Source organism: Copadichromis virginalis, linkage group LG8 (assembly GCF_057382275.1).
Source record: "Copadichromis virginalis isolate Kocher_CV1m ecotype Utaka linkage group LG8, C_Virginalis_male_GT1.1, whole genome shotgun sequence".
NCBI lineage: Eukaryota > Metazoa > Chordata > Actinopteri > Cichliformes > Cichlidae > Copadichromis > Copadichromis virginalis.
The window spans coordinates 29,599,327-29,622,863 of NC_140625.1; the positions used below are offsets into that span (position 1 = coordinate 29,599,327).

The following is a 23,537-nucleotide window of genomic DNA, read 5'->3' on the forward strand; positions in this document are numbered from 1 at the left end:
GTGTCACATAATGTGAAACAACATTCTCTGAGTGCCAGACAGCAAGGAGCTCCTGGATGAGGCGTTAATGACCGCGGCTCGGTGGTTTGCAGGGAAACTTAGAAGCCTACGCACTGTCATGTGCAACTGGCTGTTTGAACTAGCACCAGTGCTGTGGATGGCAGACTGGAGCTTTTAAAAAAGAGAAAGCAGCACTTAAATGACCTAACACTGCGCTATAACCACCATCACACACTAAGCAGCACCAGATGTACTAATTAGTCCTTTAATGAAGCATAATCATGTGTTCTTTAGAAAATATTCCTGCCTCACCATCAACATCACACTTACCGACAACATGGGAAACTGAATGTATAAAAAGAAATCATCTGAAGTATTTTATGCAAAGCTGAAATTTACTGGACTGCTTGAATTCTTTGTTATCAGGTTGCCCTAAAAGCTCCCCGAAAAGCCTTCAGTTGATCTGGAACGCTGTAGCGAGAGTACCAGAGCGCATATTTCTCCCATATTAGCTTCTCTTTATTGGCTTTCTATTAAATTCAGAATTTAATTTAAAAGCCTTCTGCTCACATGCAAGGCCTCAGTATATCTTAAAGACCTCATAGTGCTATATTATCCCAACAGAGCACTTTGCTCTCAGACTGCGGGCTGGTTTGGGGTTCTTCGAGTTTCTAACAGTAGAATGGGAGGCGGAGCCTTCAGCTCAGACCCGTCTCCTATGGAACCGGTTTGGGATCACCAAACAAACACCCTCTTCTCCAGATTAGCCTCAAAACGTTCCTTCTGGATAAATCTTATAATTAGGGCTGGATCAGGTCACCCTAAACCATCCCTTAGTTGTGCTGCTATAAGCTCGCGTAACCTTCTCACAGCAACCTGAGCCCCGTTTAGGTACTATTAATTCACGTCATTACCTGACCCTCGACCACTTTTGTCCATAGTTTGTGTTTTCACAGCTCTTTAAACTGGTTCACTCCAGTTAAACTGATTTTACACACTGTAGATGTATTTTATTGACATGATATTCATTTTTGTTTTATCTGTGCCAAAAATCCCTTTTGGGGTTGTGTCAGGAAGAGCGTCTGGTGTAAAACACACGTGGAGCTACTCTCTGTGGCAACAACCTCGTGACAAAGGGGAAAGCTGACTCTTTTCTGACTCTTTAAAAAAGCTTCTTCAGACTTTTTCTGTATATAATTGAATAGAAATAAGAATTTGCTGAATTATTAAAGAAAATCTAAATTTTAAAAGCAAAACTGAACAATATCGTCACAGTAAGCTTGTGTTCATGTAAAGCTTTAGCTCATCCTTTAAATAGTAAGTGCTCCAATTAAAATGTAGCCATAGCGCTCTGCCGGCTGAGAGATTTAATTAAAAATCATCTGTGGAAATAAATGTGCAGGCACCAAAATAACACTAATGCACAGAGATCAACATTAAAACAGGAAGGCTTTCACTTCCGCTCGTCCTTATTGAGAAAATTGGCCGTGAAGACATTATTGTGAAATAAGCAGTGGTGGATTTTCTATCTGCTGATGTTACATTTAGGAGTTAAGTGAGGGCTTTTGCAGAGAGTGGTTCATCATGCATTTAATTGTTTAGGCTTGTAGTTCTCTATGGAACCGACTAACTCTAGAAATATTTATTTTTCCTGCTTTTTAACCAATAACACTCTCATAGCCACGCAGTGTTTATTACAGTGTAATACTGTGCCGAACCTTAACTACATATGCTCGTTAGCTTTACGATAATCCTTCACTGGGGGTCATTTACACACTTTATCACTGCGAGTGCTTTAAAACTCTGTCGAGATTATGACTGTAATAAAAGTAGGAATAAATAAGAGTATGGTATGATTATTTGATCTATGTCATCTCCACTCCTTACTGAACCTGTGTCTTCATACAGACGGTCACTGGTCTTCAGGAAGAAGACACATTCACAGCGATCGGCTGTCTGTGCTGGTGTTGGTGTTTAATGAGTCTAATAGACCCCGACTGACAGGTAAGATGTGGCAACAGCTGCAGACAACCAGCAATTAATCTCATCCTTTCACTCTTCACTACAAAGTGATTACAGTTGGAAGCACAGAGCCCCATTTGTGCCGGAGACTAGGTTGAGTGCAGTCATGAAAAATATGCATATAATCTATTCCTGTGACATATTTGACAGTTGATATTACAAAGATTTTGGACATCTGAACTATTTAAATTCTGGTTGGGGGTTTAAATCCTACCACACGAAGAGACACAAGCTCGGTTTTCTTTTGCATTTTAATCAAAGTTCAGCCAACTTTTTGTTTGTTCTTCTACGTCTAAGTTTTATGTTAATTATCACCAATTTCCGGTTAAAATGAAAACAAAATATTAGTAAAAGAGCATCCGTTACTTTGGAGACAAAGTTAGAGCGGGATGGCTGAGATGGTCTGGGCATTTGCAGAGGAGGGAGGGTGGATATACTGGACAAAACGTGTTAAAGATGGAAAAGAGGAAGACCTCAGAGAAGACTCATGGATGTAATGAAGGGAGACATGTCGAGGGTTTGTGTGACAGGATGAAATGAAGAGAGATGATCCACTGTGGCTTAAAAGTTGACAAAAACAAAGCAACTCTTTTGTTAAAAACTGGATACTATGTAAGATACTGTCTACAAGTATCTATAGTTTAACCAAAGACAGAAAGCATGACTGCTCATGCTAAAATCATCCTTTTTTCCAAAAGTGAAACATATACCCATTAATTATGAGCCTTTTTCACCACCCAGTTTCTGTGATGGGGTGAATAATGTGCTCTGTGCACTCCTCATAGGCAGGTGGTAAAACTCAGTGCTACACAATAAAGACATTCATGTGGCTGAATCTGGTTATTTAGCAGAAAAGAGCAATCTCTTAGAACTAAACAAAGTTGTTTATGTAGGCGAACAAAGGCTGAACATGCACCAATCACCCACACTGGAATAATAAATGGTGACAAAAAAGTGGCAGCAGCAGAGGAAGATGAAGGCCATTCATGAGTCATAAAAACAGCGGAGGTGGAGCCGCTTGCAGGTATCGCATTCCGACCGTCGCGAGGTTAGAGCGGCCAGAAGGGTGCAGTCAATCACCGGGAAGTGACTGACGGAGCGGTTTCCCCCTCCGTCAGCTCTCTGCCTGATTTCCTGAGAATTTTACTCTTTAAGAGTTACAGGAAATAAATCTGCGGTTTACCGAGGAGGTCACTTGTTTATTTACTGAATTCCTCGTGATTATGTCATCTTCCTAGAATGCCATGTGAACTCAAAAGGAAACCGAAAAACGTAAAAGGAGACATTTAATTAGCAGAAGCTGCCAAACCGGTCTCCTCTATCTGAAGCCTAAAGCCTTCCTCCTCTAAGATCCTTTACTCACAGCATGTAGACATAAAGGGCTGCAAGCTTAGACTAAACTGTAGTCCCTGAATGTGTTTTGGGGCATAACTCATTTTCTTTATTCTATTTAGGATTTATTGCAGACGTACTGCGTTATAACGGGTCTGGTATTAAAACCTAGTTTAAAAAGCCATACTGTACTTACACATGGTTGATCTATCTAAAGAGACTGTATAAGGAAGGGGGGAAATATTTGGCAACAGCAGCTTTTTGGTTTATCATCATCATAATAATATTGCATAATGTAATAATAATTACATTTAAGTAGGCCGAAACAATGACAAGTAGAAAAATCAAGTGTAGCTACAGTAGAAGAATCAAAATAAAACTTTAACCTCCTCGAAAAGACCAAAAACTTGAATAAACGAGGAGTATGTCAATGTAATCTCTCAGATCATGAATTCTGTTATATCTTAAATAATCCTTATGCTGCCATTGCATATGCATGAGAAAGGAACGTATATGGAATATAGGATGCAAATGTTTATAAAAGCATCCCTGGATAATTGATATACTGCACATCCAAGTGCATTTCTTCACCACAGCTCCTTCTCCATTATTCATGCAGCTTCACTACATTAAGCCTGATCACCCTCAGATATGGAGCCCTAATTAGATTCCTACTTGCTTTTCATGTTACTGCCAATCAGCCACTCTTCACCCAAAAGCTCCGCCTTTACACAAATATAAATCTGGCCAAACACTGCTTCTGGTTTCTGCTGACAGTGAGCCCGATCAGCATTTAAGGCCTGTGCACAGAGGGAGATGGTGTCCAAGTAATCACCGAGTTTTCACATTAAAGATGGTCTAAATCACTGGTGCAAAAACTCTGCTGAGTATGAAACATGTCTGTCTGTGGTGGAAACGGCCATTCAAAAAGCTTATCGGTACCGTTTGCAGCGTTTTCTTCAAAATGACACCGAGCTGCGCAGAGGGATGTTAAGCAGTGTACGGCTGTAGGTAAATTCATTCATTACATGGAGAGGTTAAAGACTACCTCCACATCCAGCTCTTACAGCTAAAGCTTTCTGTGTCTCACTGAGAGGAAAGTAAACGCAAACTGCCAAAAGGGCGAAAGTAATAACAGACTATTGTGTTAACTCCCTCCAGAGGAGCCTGCCAGCCATAAAAAGAAAATGAAATTGATTTTGATGTCTCAGCGCTGATCCTAGTCATAAGAAACCCAAATAGTAAGGTCCCATCTTCATGAGTAGAAGGCCTACAGCATATGTGTTTCAAATAAAACCTGGTTATCAGATACATGTGGCAGACTTCTAACAACAACAACAACATAATAATAATAACAATAATAAAATCCCCAAAAGGGAGTTGATCCTATAGACGGTACATAAAAGATGGACCTAGCCACAAGCAATGTTTTTTATTTTTTTTAAGTTAGAAATCATCCAAATATAATTCCCTCGAAGTCAGCAGGTGTAAATTTATAGCTGAAAACAGAAAGGGTGACATCGTGGTTGCTATGCCCATCGTTTATATACCGTTTATGCTGTAATTTTGGATATTAGCAGGATAGTTTTGAACTCGGATATCAGAAAGTAGCGTATGATATCTAACAAGCAGGGTTCAGAGTTATTAAACTATAATTACATTTACAGTATATAACCTATTTGTATTTCATGCTATATTTGGTGTCTGTTTTACAGCTGATCAGAAATCAGTATTGTAATGTGAGCAAAGGGTGCGATTCTATTCTTTGCATCTGAAATGATCACAACAAAAAAGCGTCGGCACATAAATGTAGAAACAACCGCATCTCTTTCCATTCGTAACATTTCCATTAAAGCGACTTATCAACTGAGCCTGGTTATGTAACGCAGAAATGTGTCTGATGGAGCCAGCTAAGTGTGTTTACACGTGAAGAACAAGAGCACACAAGCGGCAGAGGGAGATCATTAATCACAGCCAAGCTGGCTACGAGCTGACTTCCTCTTATCTTCAACAAGACGCCCATAAAAAAATAAACACACACAGAAACAAAGAAAAAGGTTTTAACTATGCACAGTTCTCACTTACCTCTCATCAGCCTCGCATTCCTCTCATGATGAGATTGTAGTTTTGATTGGTGTTACTGCTGATTAATGTGAATATCTGTGACATCGTTGCTCAATATGCAGAAATATGCATTAAACAAGTGTCTGCAGATATGTTCTGTCCCTTTATGAAACACACGAACGATCTGTGTCCTAAGCGTGGTCATCTCACAGTTTCTGTAAGCTGCACATAAAATGGACGAGCTGAAGTCTCTGCAATCAATCAGTGTGGGAAGATTCAGACCACCGACGAGACTTCATTCAAGTGCCAGTGCGACTCGATTACGGCTAATTATAATGCAAATTCATCAAATACTTTTATTACTAGTACTGTCTCTAAAAGTAGTAAAAGGCCATGTCAGTCTTGTTTTGTAAAAACTAGCATAAAAAGCACAGAGTATATTTATTTACAATAATCTAAAATAAAAACAACTCACTAACGCTCATATTTGACAGGATGACGATACAACTATTGCTAAATTACTGAAGATTATTCAGTTATGTTGTTTTATATTCAGTGTTTTCCTGAGTTTAGAGTTCATGAATATCAAAGGAGAAGAAAATGGTTTCTTTTTTATTCTATTCAGCTTTTTTAAAAAACATTTTATTTCTCTTCTTATCATCCTGGGATTCTGCAAATGTACTGACCTTGTAACTCTTGCAGCATTAATCATAATGTGAAGTACTGATGTTGATATTCTTTCCATTGAAACATGATAATGTTAAACTGGAGGATGAATAAAACTGTTCTAATGAGCATAACCTAAACCTAGAGTCCAAATAACAAACACATCAGACTGTGTGCTGTGCTTAAAGAGAAGTTTTGCTGCCCCTGAGAACTGCCCGCTTTAATATTAACATCAGTCTTGAGCTGGAGGAACGAGCGGCAGTTACTTTAATCTGTGTTTTCTCTTCCTCGCTGCTCTAGAAGGCACCAGTGAGCTGTGCCATCATTTAATTAAAAGTTAGACAGTGGAGGATGCTGTAGTGATGGCCTCATTTCATGGAAGGAAGTAAGCAAACTTTCAAGCTTGCTGCTGCCAGAAAACACCCAGATCCTTGCTGTATGCCATGCTACAAAAAGGCAGATCTGTGTTTCACCTTTGCCTGGTGTCACTTGTTCCTGCCAAGACCTGATTCCCACGAGAGCCCTTATGATGCACAACAAGAATCTGGCTTTTTAAACATGCTGTTGCCCTCTGACTGTGCTAAGGCTAGTCAGGAGGTCCACAGTACATGCTAGCATACTCAAAAGGTGAAGACGTGGCTGCTCTTGCTCGGAGCTTTCACACCCAATAATACATTAAGGCCCAGAGGGAATGACAGACCCTGTGCTGGTGTTCCTCATGCTGCAGCTGAACCCCCCCACCCAGCCCCCCGTATCGATTTTTGGAACGACCGACTTGGCCGCCCCCTTCATGCTCCAGCAGCCATCCACTGCGGCAACACTAACAATTACACAATAATTACCTCCCCTGCTGCTCCCACAGAGCAGCACAGGGCGACTTCTTCAGCCTTTATATGTGCTGCACAATTAGCTTTTTAGCCTCTGATCCCTGTTTTCTTTGCAGTATAACAATAAGTTAAAACCACATTGTGTATGACTTCATGATATATGATGACCTCTCTTTCTGTAAATTTTTGTAAGTTGGACCAGAACTGATCTCTAAATAGTATCAAGTCAGCTAACAATGACCGTAATACATTTCAGGGGAAGGGAACTTACAATACATACTTTGGACCAGTGCTCTGTTCAAACAGCAATAGCTGATGTGACAGAGAAATTACCTCTAAAGAGACGTGTGAACCTCTGTTTTTACCCAGTGCAGCTGCAGGTGAGGTGAGTACTTGTTTTGTGCTTGACAGGCTGTCAGCAGATGAAGCCCCATATTCCCCTTTACACTGAGTTTAATTTGATATCGTAAGTGCTGACAACACATATAAGCTTCAGAGGTCCATCAATCATACATTCAGCATATTGCTAACACCCAAATATACAAACATAAACAAGTGTGTGTGACATTTGAGTAAGCAGACAGCCAGCTGTGGAGACAGCAAAGTCTGCCTGAAACTGACTTTATGACGCTGCAGCTGTAACAAAAGCGATTTCCGGATTGAAGCCAATTAAGGCTAACCTATATAAGGCTGCATACGTGTGCAAACGTTAACTAAGAAGCATAAGAACATAAAAGGATATCATCTTCCTTCCCTTTGCATCCTCACTCTCTATCAGCCTGTCAGATCACAGCAGCTAACAGCAGCATCTCCTGTGCAGGTTGTATAAGAGGGCACGCCCACCATGTGTCACTGCAACACCTACAGATGAGAGCGCAGAGACTTGCACCGTCTAATCACGCCTCCGCTCAAGCAGTTACTGGGACACGAGAGAAATATGCCTCACTCAACCCATTCACCTGGCCTAGATACTGTCAACAAATATTATGCAACGCCGATAAGTGCAGCAACTAATGACACAGATAAATTATTAAAAGTTGTGGGAGTGCATTGAACAGTTACCAAATAGATGTAGTCAAGCTCCTTTTATCATAATGCTTGGTTTTTTCTTAAACTGGTGCAACACCGGCGATCATAGCCATGTTAGCTTTGGTTAACATGGCTCATATTATATTGGTGCTATATAAATAAAACTGAATTTAATTTACAGAAATTTAAATCTAGCAGGACATAAGCAATTTTTATGCATCAGCATCTATTTTGCTTCTGTTGCTTTGTCAGATCTTTTCTTTAGGTGCAACATCTCTACAGATTCTTTGATTTATTAGTATAATATATAAGAGTTTCATCACTTTTTTCCCATAGACTTTTTATTTGGGTTCTTAAGGTATTTTATACACATTTTAGAGGCAACATTTAAACAGCATGTACAGGATAATGCTCGTTACCCAAATCATCAGTCTGGTAGGTCTAAAACCCACATGGCTTTATTTTGTCTACTCTATTGGGGAGTAGACTAAATATTACTATGTCTGTTGGCATCTACTGTTTTATGATCTACACTAAAACTCCAGTCTCAATTAAAATTTGTGTGTTGTTGTCTGAGTGGTAACATTCACTATCTCCACTTCCCCTCAGAGACCGGGTACACAAAGCACGAATGCACGGTCGGGGGCCACATCCCATTCAGCTCAGCACGTCCTATCCCATCAGCACCGGCAGCAGTCACGGATTACTAGGCGCACTGAGGCTCAAATCCCATCAGGAGGAGGGAAAGCATCTGTGAGCCAGGAGGAGCCGAGTGTGTGGTAGACTGAAAAGTCAGCACGAGTTCACTAAAAGTCTCTGTTGGCGTTTCGAATTTTGACACTGCTGAAATAAAGATGGAGTGAATTATGTGAAACAGACATTTTCAGCAGAAGCTGACTGGCAGGTTGTCTGCGCCACATGCTGGCCTGAAGCCAGCCGGATCACATTTTTTTGGCACTGGCATTTGTAGCCATGCTGCCATGCATTTTTTTAAAAGAGGTCCTGCAGATAGCCATACGGATACTGGTGATCCATAGACATCTGCTTTTTTCTTTATTGATCCACTGAAGAAGCTGCACACATTTACATTGACCGACACACACACTCACACACTGACCTGCATCTCCTTGTCCCCATATTTGGACGGGTGCTTGCTGCCCTGGCTCTTCCGGCGCAGTTTCTTTAGCTCTGCCTGGCACTTCTCCAAACTCTCCCCTTTGCTCTTGTGCTCCATCTGGTACTTCTTCAGTGCAGCCTGGGGGGGAAGGGGGGCAGCACAAAGTCAGCAGGGGCACAGCAGAGCTGCTCGCACGTGTCAGCATCAGCAGATGATGTTTCACACTGACAGAGGCAGACATTTATTTGACAAGTGGTCAGCTTCTGCATCACTGAGACAGGAGAACTGAGGTCTCTTATTTCTCCTCCTCACTCCCAATATTTTGTTTCCTGATCGGATGCTTTTCTTTTCTTTGTGTATCACATGTATGTATCACAACATCAACTGTAGCGTGTTCATGTCAATAGTATGCATTATATAATATGTTCCTAACAACTTAAAGGAACATGCAAATCAAATTAAAGCATTCTTTTGAAAACATATTTGAGTGACATTCATCCAAAAGCCCCCCAAGAGTGCTTAGATAACTTTGTTTAGCATTACATAACGCTCTGGGGGCTGATTCCAAACACAGACCACCCCAAATAAATTCCTCCACTTAATTTTGTTCTTTTTGTGCAAAACTCCTCAGTTTCCCAGAATTTCTCACTATTCACGGGACAGAATAGGATGTGATTTATGTAACTTGCTGCAGTGGTTTGGATGAAAGCCGGTGGAAAATTAAGGAGTGCATTTTGACTCCGAGCCAGTGATTTTATGAGAATGTGGTTCTTACTGTATTCCACATAAATTCACTCCCATGAGAGGTCCAACAGGATGTTTTATTCAAGCTCGTGGTGGGGCAGGTGTCCTGTTACATAATGAATCTGAATATTATGCCATCAGAATCTCCTCAAGCAGTAATTCTTATCACAAGTGGTTTTCATAAAATTCATGCAATTAAGCCGGGATCTTTTTTTCCTTAAAATGAAACATGAAGAAGTACCCAACGAATGTCCATGAAATGCTTCAGGAAAGCACAAGGTAGACGTAACTAAACGGTATCATTGTCTATGAACGTCTACAACATTTTAGAGATGAATGAAATTGACTGAATCAAGTAAAGGCTAGCTAGTGTCCATCAGTTAGTCTTCTTTTAGCGCTGCTTTGGTCTCCACCAGTTTCTCCAGGTGGTTTCTAAACCAGTCTGCAGCTTTTATTCCAACAGCACACAGCAAGTATTTTTCAAAGTGATGCGTTTGAACTAAACAGCAACAGTGTAGCCAAACCAAAACAATAAGCTAGAAGAGGCTGAAAGGCCCATCAGAGCGGCACAGTTTAGTGACTTGTGAAGAAGGGAATCTCACATTCAGATATCGCGCGTCCAGCTCGACCTTCTTCTCCAGCTCTGTGAGCAGCTCGTTGTGGAACGACTTTAACTGCAAGACACAGAAAAGCCTCAAACACAATGCAAGAAACAACAAAATGCACTGAAACCTCAAGCAGTCACATGATCAACCACAGCAGATTATTTTTAAAACAGGAACGTCACTCATGAGTTAGTGTTGGTGCAGAGGAATGCCGTGAAGTGTGAGACTTTTCCAGTTACAATGCAAATAAAGGAGGGTGTCTGGCAGTGTGCACCGAGTTTGCTGCCTGTGTGCACGTATAAGCTGAGAGAACACAGGACAGTATAGACTGGATTCTGCACATAATATACTGTGACCTTCCTTCTCTCCTTTGGATATGTTCATATAACCCAAGTTCTATTTAACTTGCTGAGAGTCAGCACCGAATGAAATATTTGCATAAAAATTTAATATTTGCTCAGTTTCTAATCTGCATCTTGTACCACTGCACAAAAAAATATCATTATTACCTTGAATCTTTGACACCTATTATCCAAAAGATCAAGGATTCCAGTTGCAAAATACCCTTTAACACAATTTGCATAAACATTAAAGACAGGATGCTCCTCGCTGTTTCTTTTTGTTGACTGAGCGTTTCCTTCTAATGTTGCCACAATTGGCCAATTTACTCTTTGCTGGATTCAAATAAAGACCTTTTGGAGAAGTGAAATGAGAATGTTTTCAGTCTGTAATGACTGTAATTTACATATCAGAGTATCAGTAAACAAACCATAGCAAATAAAGAGAGTTGCTGCCATTAGAAACTGGATTTACAGTAGAAGCTACTCGTGTACAGTAGGGAGTGTGTCCTGCTGGGTATTAAATGTTAAAATATATCGTGTGACTCCAAAGCAACCATCCCACAATCCGTCTGGCTCGAGGCTTAAGAACTGCTGATTTTAGCAACACCACCACCACATGCTCACCATCTCCTCAAGCTGGATCTGGATCTGTCTGTGCACTTCAGCCATCTGAAAGAGCACATCCCCTGGAGAGAGAAGACAAAGAAAGACAATAAACAAAAAGAGAGAAGGGAGGGGAGGGAGAGAGGGAAAAAAGATAGCGATATTAAATCATTCAAACTCTGTGTGAGAGCAACACACATCGTGCAAAAAGAGAGACCATGCAGCTGCGCAAAACAGATGAGAGACAGGTGTACGGTGTCGAGGGAAGAGGACAAAATGAGACAGCTCGTGATATCGACGAAGCAGACGAAACTCAAAACAGTGACAAAAATTAAAAGTGCACTCGAGAAATATGCGCTAATGAATGAAAAATAAGAGTGTTAACCAAGAAACCTACTGAAAGTATGTGGATTTCCCTTTTACCAAGAGCTTACAACACTACTGCTAAGAAACACACAGGAACAGCATGGTAAAAGAAAAAATCTTTAGTATTTCATCCTTGCAATAAGACATATGTATTACTACAACATAACAGGGGGAAACACCAAGAAGCAGACCCCAGAAAGAAATCAAAGCTAAAAATAGAGAACGAAACAAAACACAAAAAACTAAGTAGAAAGTAAAGGATGATTCATGCAGCCAGGGAGGTGCGCATTGTTTTAAGATACCTACATGCTGCCTCTTCTGAATACGCAATGCATTGTAAAAAAACAAAAAACAAAAAAAGGAACAAAAAGATCTAGTTTGAGCAAAGAACAGAGGGATAGAGACCTGAAGAGACAGTGACAGATCAAACTACCCCAGGAAAAATGAGACACACAACAAGATTTCACACAGAAAAACACTCAGACAGGCAGTTAGTCTGACCCTGCCCTTACAAACCATCTACGTGCTCTCCGCATCACCAGAGCTCAGACGGACACTGGATTTTTCATGCAGATGTTAGGACTGACTAAAAACTGGGGTATTAATTTGGTCGTGAAATGTATTATTTAAATGTTCGTGTCGGCTTCTTGTTTGTCAACGAAATACTGTCCAGCGTATGGAAATCAACACACGTAAATAGGGAAAACTGATATACTGGCAATTTTGTTTTTTTGATATTCATCAATAATTTTGGATTGGCTACATTTTAAAAAATTGTGAAATTACAAATTTCTTTTTAAACATATTTTTATCTGAATCCAAGCACTTTTTAAAACATCAGCCCAGATCAGTGCATCCCTACTTGTATGCTTTGTAAATTCTCAAATTTCAGTATCTGCCTCAAAAACCCAGCATCAGTGAAGCTCTACAAACAAGGTAATATACTTTAATACTAAAAAGTAATGTACTAGTAACATTATATATAACCTATAAATGAAAGGAAACCTAATATTCTCACATGCCTTAAGAAAATAATAGTTAATCATCTATAAAAACAAACACATCTCATAGAACATCCTGTACATGTACTGCAGTTTCTTATTGCACATCTACCATAATATTTGGAAATACAGAAGTTTTTCCCTTTTCTTAGACAATATAAGAATATAATATTAATAATATAAGACACTAAGTAAACCGCTCTTGGTATTTTATGAAAAAGCCTAAATTAAAGTACATCTTACAGCTGCAGCGGCACCATAAAGCACCCGATTTATTCCAAATGAACCCACTAATATATATTAATGTCACTCATCTGCCTCCTGCATAATGCATGCTGACATTAGATAATGTACGCTGCTGCAGCGCTGACTTGAAGTGAGTCTGAGCGAAGGGTGTATGCGAGTGTGTTGGTAGACCTGTGAACACCGGACAGTGGACAGTCAGAGGGGACACAGAGAGTGGGCTGCCTGGACAGGATTAATGGGCTTAATGGAAGTGCTGTGTTCATGCAGATGAGATAGAGGGGATTTAGGAAAGGTCGGAGCAGGAGGAGGTGGGGGCAGAGGTGGAAGGAAAAGAAGTTTATATTTACTTAAGGGGACTGGATTTAAGTCTGCATCCAAGCTTCTGCTAAATAACTTGAGTATTTCAGAAAGATGTATAGCAGCTGAGGTCAATACCAGCCTTTTTTCTTGCCGTCATTCTTCCCTACTTTCCCCTATTTGCTTCATTTGCAACAGCTTCTGCCTGTCACTGTCAGTATAATAAGGTAATCTTATTAGTCCTACAAAACACACAAAGTAAATGGTTTCTGTTTTCTTGCTAATAGCTATCAGAGCCGTGCAGCACATCCCTCTTTTGTAAATTTGCTGTCACCAGTTTCTCAGTACAAGATTTTAACTTCTGCAAGATGTCATCCTGGCTGCCCTTTAACCTCACACAAAACTCCAATGTCACACACGAGGCAAACCTGACTCATGCATGCAGAACAGAAAGCCACACAGGGGAGTTGAGCCCACAGCCCTTCTCATCCAACGCACCAGCTTACTTTAAAGCCTCCTGCTTTCTTATGAAAATGCACCGAAAGGCTATAACGCTGTGGAAGTGTCTGACTGCCGGCGAATAGGGCGTTGGGGCCAACGAGGCAGATAAATGCACTGATGTGTACTTTCAAAACTCTCCTTTGATTCTTGGAGGACACCCAACGCACATTCCCATCCCATCCATTAATAAACAGCCGCTGGCCATCGACAAGCGACGGCGACCGGGCTGAACTCAAGCACCTCTATCACACACAACTGCACCAATGTTGATTTCAGCCAGAGGGGGGTAGCAGAATACTGAAGATTAAAGGGGCATTCATTTCTAGAATATAACAAAATATCAGATTCTTGGGGAGGATTCAACTTCCTTGTTAATTTATTTCTATTATTCTCATTTCTGGCCATTTTCCTTTATATTTCCCTCTGAGAAAATATTCAGAATTTCTCACCATATATTAGCAGAAAATGTCCAAATAGAGAGAAACGAGTGTGTTAAATCACACAGGTAGCCCTCAGACATTAGTTTCCATACTTCCTCCCTCACTGCCAACAAAACTGCCTCTCAGCTGGTAATAACATTTAAAGAACTGGCCTTGGTCATATTTCTGGGTTTTTAAATATGTACCTGCAGGCTAATTTACGTTGTTCTTCATTGTCCCTGAGGAGGAAGACTTCTCTCTCTGATTCTCATCCCCTTGCAGGCCAGAGTTCAGTCTCCACATCAACATACTGAGAGCATCTCACTTTAACTTTAGAGACATTCACTTCACTTTAAACTTTAGAGCAGCAGATGGTGACCCTGCCACCAGCTGCTGAAGCATATAAAAATAAATAAATCCTCGTTTGAGCTTTTATGCCTCCAAGGGCAGTTCTGACTGATAACAAGCTGGCATGGGAGCATAACTATCACCACAATGTCTGCAATTTAGTAAGAGACAAGCAGCTGAACAATGAAGCAACGCATATGTGCCAAAAACTGCAATACCTCTAATGACCACTTGAGGCAGGCTCTAAAAGTGAGACGGTTACGTTTAAATATTCAACTTTACAGCAGAAATAAGCAAGTTTGCAGCCTGCTACCAAAAACTGAACCACACAGCTTAACTACATTTGTGCTGTTATTGCCTTTATTGGCACTTTTATCAAATTATCTGATAAATACCTTACCCTTCATTCTAATTTGTGTTGTACAGTTATTTCATTTTTAAACCTTAATTTATATTTTATTCCTTCCTAGTTAAATTTACCCTTTTTAATTTTTCATATTGATTTCCTATCTTATTCATAGCCTTTTCCTTTTTGTTTTCTTTAGGTCACGAGCAGTTGTCCAAGCATTTCACTACATATCGTACTGTGTATGACTGTGTACGTGACAAATAAAATTTGAATTTGAATTTGAATTTAAATATGCTCTACTGAGAGGTAGACCTTCAGTTACGGTGGTGTTCTGGTGTTTTATTTGTCAAGCAGCACAATAATAAACAGCAATACACTATACAGTGCAAAGCCAACAGCAGATCTCAGTATGGCTGCACCGATCTTCTATAAATAAGTAAAATTTGAAAGGCATCTCCTGATCCATTTGCCAAAGTTCAATACTATTACAGCCAATGGGAACAAGGGTCAAAAAATTAAAACCAACTTGTAATAAAGAAAAAAACTGTTAAAGAGCCAACAGGTCTCACAGTGCTCCTCTGTGGCTTTGACCCACAGGCTTTTATCACCTGGAAAATCCCCAAATTCCTGGATGTTCTTGTTTAATTGCACCCATCTAATCCAAAATCTCTCCACCTTGCATTGTGAAATATCGGACTTCTACCCGGCAGAAGTAAGCTGCTTACTGTTAATCAGAGCCGATCACAACATCTGAGGCTTAAAAGGGAGTAAAGCACTCAGCACACGCAGGTCCAGATCAATTAAAGATTAAATACACAATCGCTGCTTTTGTCTGCAAAATGTTCTCACAAACCAAGACTCAAGCAGGCCACACTCTCACAGTTAGTCGCATTGTCTTCCACCTAGGATGACATTGTTCCTTCATGCTGTTCTTGGAAAAATTAACACAAAAAGGACACATCTAGCTAACAAATGAAAACCTAATGCTCAAAAGCAATTAAGTGAGATTCAAAGGTTTACAGCACACATGAGAAAAACACAACAGCTCAACATAGATGGGCTGAGAAATAATGACTCATAAATGCTGAGAAACCAAAAGTGGAGTAAAGTTGATTTTAAAAGAAAAAAAGCAGCAATCACAGTTCGCTCAACACTCCAGTGACTCAACTGCCAAACCACACTCTGTCAGTGGATATGTACAGTAAGAGCAGTTCAGACTGCAGGGTGGGAACAAGCCCATTACTCATTTGGGCAACCAAAGGGCAGCGCTAACATCTGGGTTTATTACCCCAGCTACTTTTCCATGCAGCTCCTGGGCTTTAAAGAGTGAGAAGGAGGGAGTGAGCCACAGTTAATGGCCATATGAAGGAAAGTGTTTTATGTAGTGTGCATCTCTGCAGGGACTGTATTATAGAAGGCTGAAAGCAAACAAGCAGCTCTAATCCCCAGAAAGCTGCAGTGAAGGGAGTACAAGGTGCTGCGGGGAGATTTGTCCTCCACAATGCCGCATGATTGACACCGTTATTGTTGTGCTCTTCTGGGTCTTTAATTTTGCTAAACACCGGCTGCATCAGGGTGCATATAAACACCCCCGAGAACATGTGCAAATTTCCCCAGAAGTAGTAACAATGCTTGATTTAGCATTCAGATTTTAAGTATCCACTTGACAACAAAGTAATAACAAGTTTTTTTGTTGTACTCGCAGTTAATCAGCATAACTTTTGGTGCATCTGTAGTCCAGCTATAATCCTGCACTCCACCGGCAGTAAAAACCCAAGCTGACATGTTAAAAGCTGTCACTGCGTTTCATCTTATAAATTACAATAAGGGCACAAATCCCGCTGAAGTGAGTGTAAACATGTCATCTTAGATCTGGGCTGTTTGACGTCTTCGCTTCTGCAGTTTATCGGAAAGAAAAATGAATCTTTTAAAAGCGCGATCGAGCTACAGGAGATCGATAGGAATGACTGGCTATACATAATCATTACGTGGTGGCTGATGGGGTGCTAAATGAAGAGTGATCATCTGTGGCAGAAGATGCAAGCTGCTACAAAGACGCAGGCACAGAGTGGTGGATGGGATTTCGACAAATCAACAGAGACCCAGGCAGGTAAACACAATTTGTGTCATCTTAAATCATTACTTCTGACCTCTAATCGTTTCTCACAGTGAGAAATGTACAAATAAAGAAAAAGAAGATATATTTGCTCTGTGTGCTTGTATAGCGTTAGCACACTGAGGCACAGGCGACAGTGGGAATCAGGGTATAATGTGGATTTCAAGCCTATAAACATCTCTTCTTCCACTAAATGGGGCATTGCTTTAAAAAGGCATGACAGAGGAGAATTCATTGACAGCTTCACGCTACAGCTTGGTGACAATAAGTTAATAATGAGCTGACAAGTGCCACTATGTTCGGTTTTTGAAATGGATAAACACGCAGAAAGAGAAAATCCCACAAGCCTGGGAGGAGACAGGCATCAAGAGCCTAACAACAGCTTCCTGTGCGAAACGACTCGCATGTATGAAAAGTGTCTCAGATCAGAGTCTCTATTATCAGCATCATTAAGTCACCATTTGGCCGACTACCCACATCAAGGACAATGCGACAGCTCAAGGACATTTTATAGTCCAACACATTATTAAAGCCACATTACCATCCCATTAGAGACATTTGCTAAATTAATCACTACACAATCCCTCGCTGATCTCTTTTTTGTCAGTTGACTGACACCCAAAAAGACGTCCAGCTCACTGTTGACAAGACAGCTTGTTTTAAAGTGCTGATGAATTGCAGTGGGTTGTATTAATGAAGGGCAGGTGGAGGTGATCAAAGTGCCGGCGCTCCGGCCTTTGTGCTCACTCGGCAGTTTGGTTTTGATTTGCCAAGAGACTGGGTGGAAGCTGCTAACGAGCCGGGAGCACATCGCTTCCTGTCTCGCCTTCCTTGCTCTTTCTTCTGCATCTCTCTCTTCACCATGTCTCTTGTTTCTTCCTCTTTTTGTTTCTCTGCATCCTCCCTCTCCACCTGGGGTGACATGAGGACAAAGGCAGGAGCAGTAAAGGGAAGTTAAATTAGCAGGGCAGCTCTGCTCTAGTGATGTCCGGGCAGAGGAAGGATAGTTTGGTACCCAGTCGCAGATTAGCCACTTGGGTTTTCGGTTACATCACCAGTTAGGGAAAAAAAGCTGACAAAAACTGTATCTTAAGCCCTTTTGGAACACTGTGTGTTTTGGTTCTGTCCTAATTTAGTCCGATTGATTGAGGAAGTGAAAACAAAGCCAAACAAAGTGTAAATCATGAAGCTACCAGACAGGACACAAACAGCGGTCTCCTGGCTGACAAACCTGTGCCTTTCTAACGACTGGCAATGACGACAAGAGGGTAGCTCCAAAATATTTATATAGTATATATTTTGGAATATATATCAAATATTATTTTTTTTAATCACACATAAGTTTGGATTTTGGTAAGGCTTAAAAGTTGGTGGCACAGCTGTGCTGGCAGGTAAGCATTTAAGCCTCGCCCACCTTGATCTGCAGTCACGGGTTTTGGGTAGTGAATGAAAGAATGGGATCACAAATACAAGCGGTGGAAATGAGCTTTCTCCAAAGGACAGCTTCCAGCTAACTTAGCGACAGGGTGAGGAGTTCAGTCACTCTGAGTAATCAGAGTAAAGTTGCTACTCCTCCACATCAAAAGGAGTCAGTTGACGCGGTTCAGGACCCTGACAAAGATTCCTCCTGGGCGAGGTGTGCTAGACATGCCCATCTGGGAGGTGGCCTCGGTGTAGACCCAGGACATGCTGGAGAGTATGCACCTTCAGCTCCTCTGAATAAGCTGGACGAGGTGACTGGAGAGAAGGAAGTCTGCACTTCTCTGCTTACGTTGCTGCCCCTATGACCCGTCCCCAGGTTCCAGCAGCAGCTAAAATGCTAAAGTTAATTCTTCAAAATGTGGAAATTTCAGTGACTATGTCCATCGTTTATGTGCAGTGTAGAGCATTACTCGACCACGTCCCCTACCACCCGGCTCTTTGCACTCTTTAGAGTTTTAAAAGAGGACTGAAAGACTAAATTGCTGCATCCGGTTCATTAAAGTGCCAAAGTATACCTTAATGCATCTCTGCAACATCAGTAGTATCTAAAGGACATCTAAAGGGCAGTAGCAGACACCCTGGGATGAGATGGGATGTACTTACTTCATTATGTACTAAGACCTTCAGGAGAAAAAAAATTATAACTCTCCACAGAAAAAAGAAAACTGTCCTCGCTTCGGCATGAAAGCAAACACTAACCGATTTATCATCCTGTGCTGTGTCCCTCATCATTCCAGTTGAGTGTAAACTCCAGTAATATCCTTTCGTTTTGACTTTGCACGTCAAGCGATGGTTCAAAATGCTGCAATCAATGATTTTTAAAGTTATACACGGTCATTTGCTCCTGCTGCATTTTCTCCCCTCTATGCAGAATGAATGTTGGCTGAATTCAGATTGGAGCTGAAGCTCAGGGGAAATTCTGCCTTTGCTGGATCAGAAAAATGAGGGTTACACTGGGGTCAACAGCTTTTTTTTCCCTAAAGCTGAGCAGCATGAGATTTCAAGCAAGACACATTTGGAGGGACACCAGTTGTGCATATTATGGAAGAATTTCCCTAAGCGATGGCCTTAGAATGTCACAAATGATGTTTTCATGTCCCTCTTTACGAGCCTTTATTATTGCTTTCATCTTGTTTTCTCTACCTCTGCTTCAAAGAGCGAGTGCTCATATTTCTGCTGCCGCCATCCAGCTGTGCAGCATGAGAGGCGATTCAAACCACTTCCCTCTGCAACACCAGCTAATTATTTGAGAGACAAATGAGGGGAAAATTATACAGTGAAATTTGCTGATGAATATTGAACCACAGGAAGGAATTTTTTTGTCTTTCTGACCCGTCAGAATTACATTCTCCCCCACCGTTGCCTAATTGAGTCACTGATTGCATCTAGCCCTGTTCCCATTTGTGAAAGCGTGCTATCCTTTAACAGTATGTTGGCTGAAGTGGAGCCTTAAAGGTCGACACAGTTCTCTAATATGTGTTGCAATGAATTAATCATCCAAAGGGTAATTGTTTCCTGGACCTTAAATTTGGCCATCTAAATTAACCTTAAATTGATTTAATGAGATGGATGTTATGCTACAGAGTGCTCAGCCCACGGCAATGAGAAGACACGGGATAGATTTTAATTTGATGAATAGGAACAAAATGAGAGCATAAAATATGCGGATACACCACGATAATTTGCTCACACGCATCCCAAGTGAGCTGGAGTTCTGGTGGAAGATAGTCAGGAATCATGAGGTCTTTGTGCTTACTATGGAATTAAACAATAATTAATATATTTCATGAATAACAGACACAGAAATATAAAAATCTACCTAAGAGCTGATGTATAGTGAAAGCGCTATAAATCAGTGCTTTAGAAAATAATGTCCTAATCTAATTGTAAAAAAGACAGAATGGGGGATGATGCTGCTCTGTTGGCCTCATCGGAACATTACCATGAGAAGACTGTGAGAAACCCGGGATCAGAATCTATGCTGGAGAACAGTTTGTGGCTCTGTCTGAGCTGAGGGAAGACTTCTTAACCGGTGAAGTTCAGTTATCTCAAGGTCTTACACGGGAGTGATGAAAAGATGGAGCGTGAGCTGAACCGGTGCGGCATCAGCGGTGATGTAAATGTACCAGAGAATCCAAGCGAAGACAGAGCTGAGCCAGAAGGCAAAGCTTCTTTTAATATGTGCTATATAAATAAATTTTGATTTGATTTTGATTTGATTTTGATCTACCAGTCGATTTACAGTTGAACCCTCACATATGAAGCTGCATCTTTGCCACTGGCTGTCCTCAGCCTTAAAGACAGACATCCAGAGGAGGCTTGAAGCTCCTGCTCTTTCACATCAGGAGGCGACAGCTGAGGTAGTTTGAACATCTGAATAGGATGTCTTTTTGGATCTCATCTCCATTTGCTGCTACCCCAAGCAGACTTTGTATGAGCAGAACAGTTTTAATGAGGTCATCTTTTATAAGGCTCATGATATTAATCCTGTTTTGTTGAACAATCCTGCTCCATGTTCTACCTGCGGTAAGACATACGTGAAAAGCCTGAGTAATGACGAGATTTTAAAGTAGATTTTAATGAATGCGGGTTTGGATGTACAGTCTGCTGATTTTAAATTAGCTGTACTGCAGGAAACGATAAGAAAAGCCAAAGGGCTGTTTTTCCTCATGCTTCCAGCAGGTTTTGTGTCTGAGCACAGACCTGAGTGAGTACAATCCCTGCCTAACGCTGCATTTGAATGGCAGAGACCTTATATGGACAAAGGGGAACCGGAACTGCAGGAGCCTCCTATTTTTTTGCTCACAACCATGCCCATATTTAGTATACGGAAGAAGGATAATGTCATTTTCATCGATACTGACATCACCGGCGAACCATGTTTGGGCTGCGGCTCGCGCGCCGAGCTCCTCTCTCCTCCTGCTTTGAAGCAGCTCCAGTCGCTGCGTTTCACTTAATCTATTTTTAGAAATGTGTGCAGAGTCGGCGTGTTCTCCCAGGGCTGCCTGAGCTCCCACATCAAAGCGGGGGCGTTCGCAGACACAGAGCGTAGTGAAAGCGGAGAGGATGAGTGGGATGACACTCCACTCTGCAGTCATGGAGTATCTCGTCTCTCCTCACAGGGAGTCATGCAGCAGAGCAGTTGTTCAAACTCTGACAGCATCGCGTAAATTAAGAACAAGTGAATGAAGCACAGCGGTGCATCATTTCCTCTTGCTGTCACAGTTTCTCAAGTGTTGTTTAGCATGTATGACACCACACGGTCCATCTCTGTCCCCGTGTGGAGATGTGTGTCAGTTTATTTTAAGGCTGCAGGAGTGGATAATAATCATGTAATGCTTTCTTGCTTTTTAGTCAGTTTGATTATGGCCTGCTCTGGCATGTGAGGGTGTTTGCTTGTACAATAAGTCTATTTATGAGTATGTGTTTGTGTGTCGGCAGCTCAAGTCTACTATTAAACTGTTCCCATGTCTCCACAGCTGCTTCTTAAGTGACACACAAAGTGTTTAGTTTAAAAACACTGTGGTGAGCATCTCTGTGTTAGAACTTCTTTTGCAGTTTGACACATTCATAAACCTCTGCTGTTAATAACTGGTGCTGAAAATGGGTTGAAAAGCAGATTGAGGCTTTATTATGAAACATGCATTAGTCCTTATTACATTTTTTTTGTAACGCTATTCACGGGTAAAGGCTGGATTAGTTCAGCGACTCACGCTCAAATAGTAGAGGCGGTCTCCCACTGATCGCAGCTTCAGCTTCTCACTGAGACATCGAAGCTTCACTCAGCATATTGAACCCACGATCACTTCTGATGCATCCATCAGTGTGTGAACATCCATATACTCCATATATAATGCTGTATGTGAAGGATAAACGCCTTGTATGAATGAATGAACATGTTTTTTGGTGTAAAATGCTCAAAGTGGCCAGTAAGGAGAAGAAATCCACAACACTATTTTACCGCTGGTGTCACCAGAAATCCTTAAGTCAACCTTTTTTGCTGTATGCTTATATTTCAAGGCTTACATTTTGCTTTTTTTACGAGTCATTGTTTGGTGATAGTGCCAGAAACAGAACAGCAAACCCATGTAGAAGTCCTCAGAGCTTGAAAAAAACCACAGCTGGACTTCTTCAGGTTTTTAAGCTGTTCCGCCTCTCATCTAAGAGGCTTCTTAAGCTCTGAAGAGGTAAAACATCTTTTCAGGATCTACAGGTTACCATGAAATGGATAACTGGGAATATACACAGACAGAAGTTTCAGTTAGGAACTAGTTCCTTCGCCACACTGAAGCTAGGCTGTCCACACGGTCCTACAGCAACTTATGGTACTGGTCGAAGGTTGCTGCCACTTGGGGTAAGGTGCAGGGTGCCTTTTAAATCAAACCACTAAATTTCACCAAATAAGTAACTTTCAATGCCTTAATCTAACCAAGTGGTTTTTATGGTTGACTTACCTGTGACTTAGCCCACCTCCACCCTTTCAACCTCCTCAAGTGGACTCTGCAGACCAACTTAGGACAGGCAACCAGTATTGACCAGGTGCCACTGCTATAAAATGCCTTGTGCTTAATGATTAGGCACAAACGCCATCTGACAAAGTGGATTTCACCATTTACAATTACAGGACAAGAAAAACTATCACAGACTCAAACTGCAAACGTCAGCCTCAAAGATTCATTCACGATTTCATTAAAACATCAGATCTTCCACAAACAGGACACTTATTGTAACTTAAAGCTGTTCAATAATGTCTAATATGATCAACTTTCGCGCCATCTTTTATTTAAGAGGAACGGCAGTGATCCATTTAGCCTGGATAAGATCAGAGCTGCTAATGTGTGAGCTAATTCATCAACAGTCCAGTGCTTTTTCCATCCCACATTAAATTTTTCTCTTTGACCATCAAGGTCAATTTCTCAGCCCGACTTCACTCCCCTCCTCATTTCACCCTGTCACATGCAACTCTCCATCCTCTGCTCATGTGCTAATGCCATTAGCTGCTGTTCATTTTAATGCGCTGTGATTAATTACATTGTTTCAGAGAGTACAGTCGGAGGTGGCG

At 41.2% G+C, this 23,537-nt stretch overlaps 1 protein-coding gene across 9 annotated transcripts in view; it reads right to left on the minus strand.

Moving 5' to 3' along the window:
- Positions 1-23,537, minus strand: part of baiap2b (BAR/IMD domain containing adaptor protein 2b) — a 71,680-nt gene that overhangs the window by 18,306 nt on the left and 29,837 nt on the right. For all 9 annotated transcript variants that reach the window (XM_085467030.1, XM_085467029.1, XM_085467028.1 and 6 more), the window contains 3 exons: positions 11,372-11,433; positions 10,404-10,475; positions 9,058-9,195 (listed from right to left, as the gene is read on the minus strand). In XM_085467030.1, the coding sequence (XP_085323156.1) occupies positions 9,058-9,195; positions 10,404-10,475; positions 11,372-11,433 (272 nt within the window). The remainder of the gene's footprint in view (positions 1-9,057; positions 9,196-10,403; positions 10,476-11,371; positions 11,434-23,537) is intronic.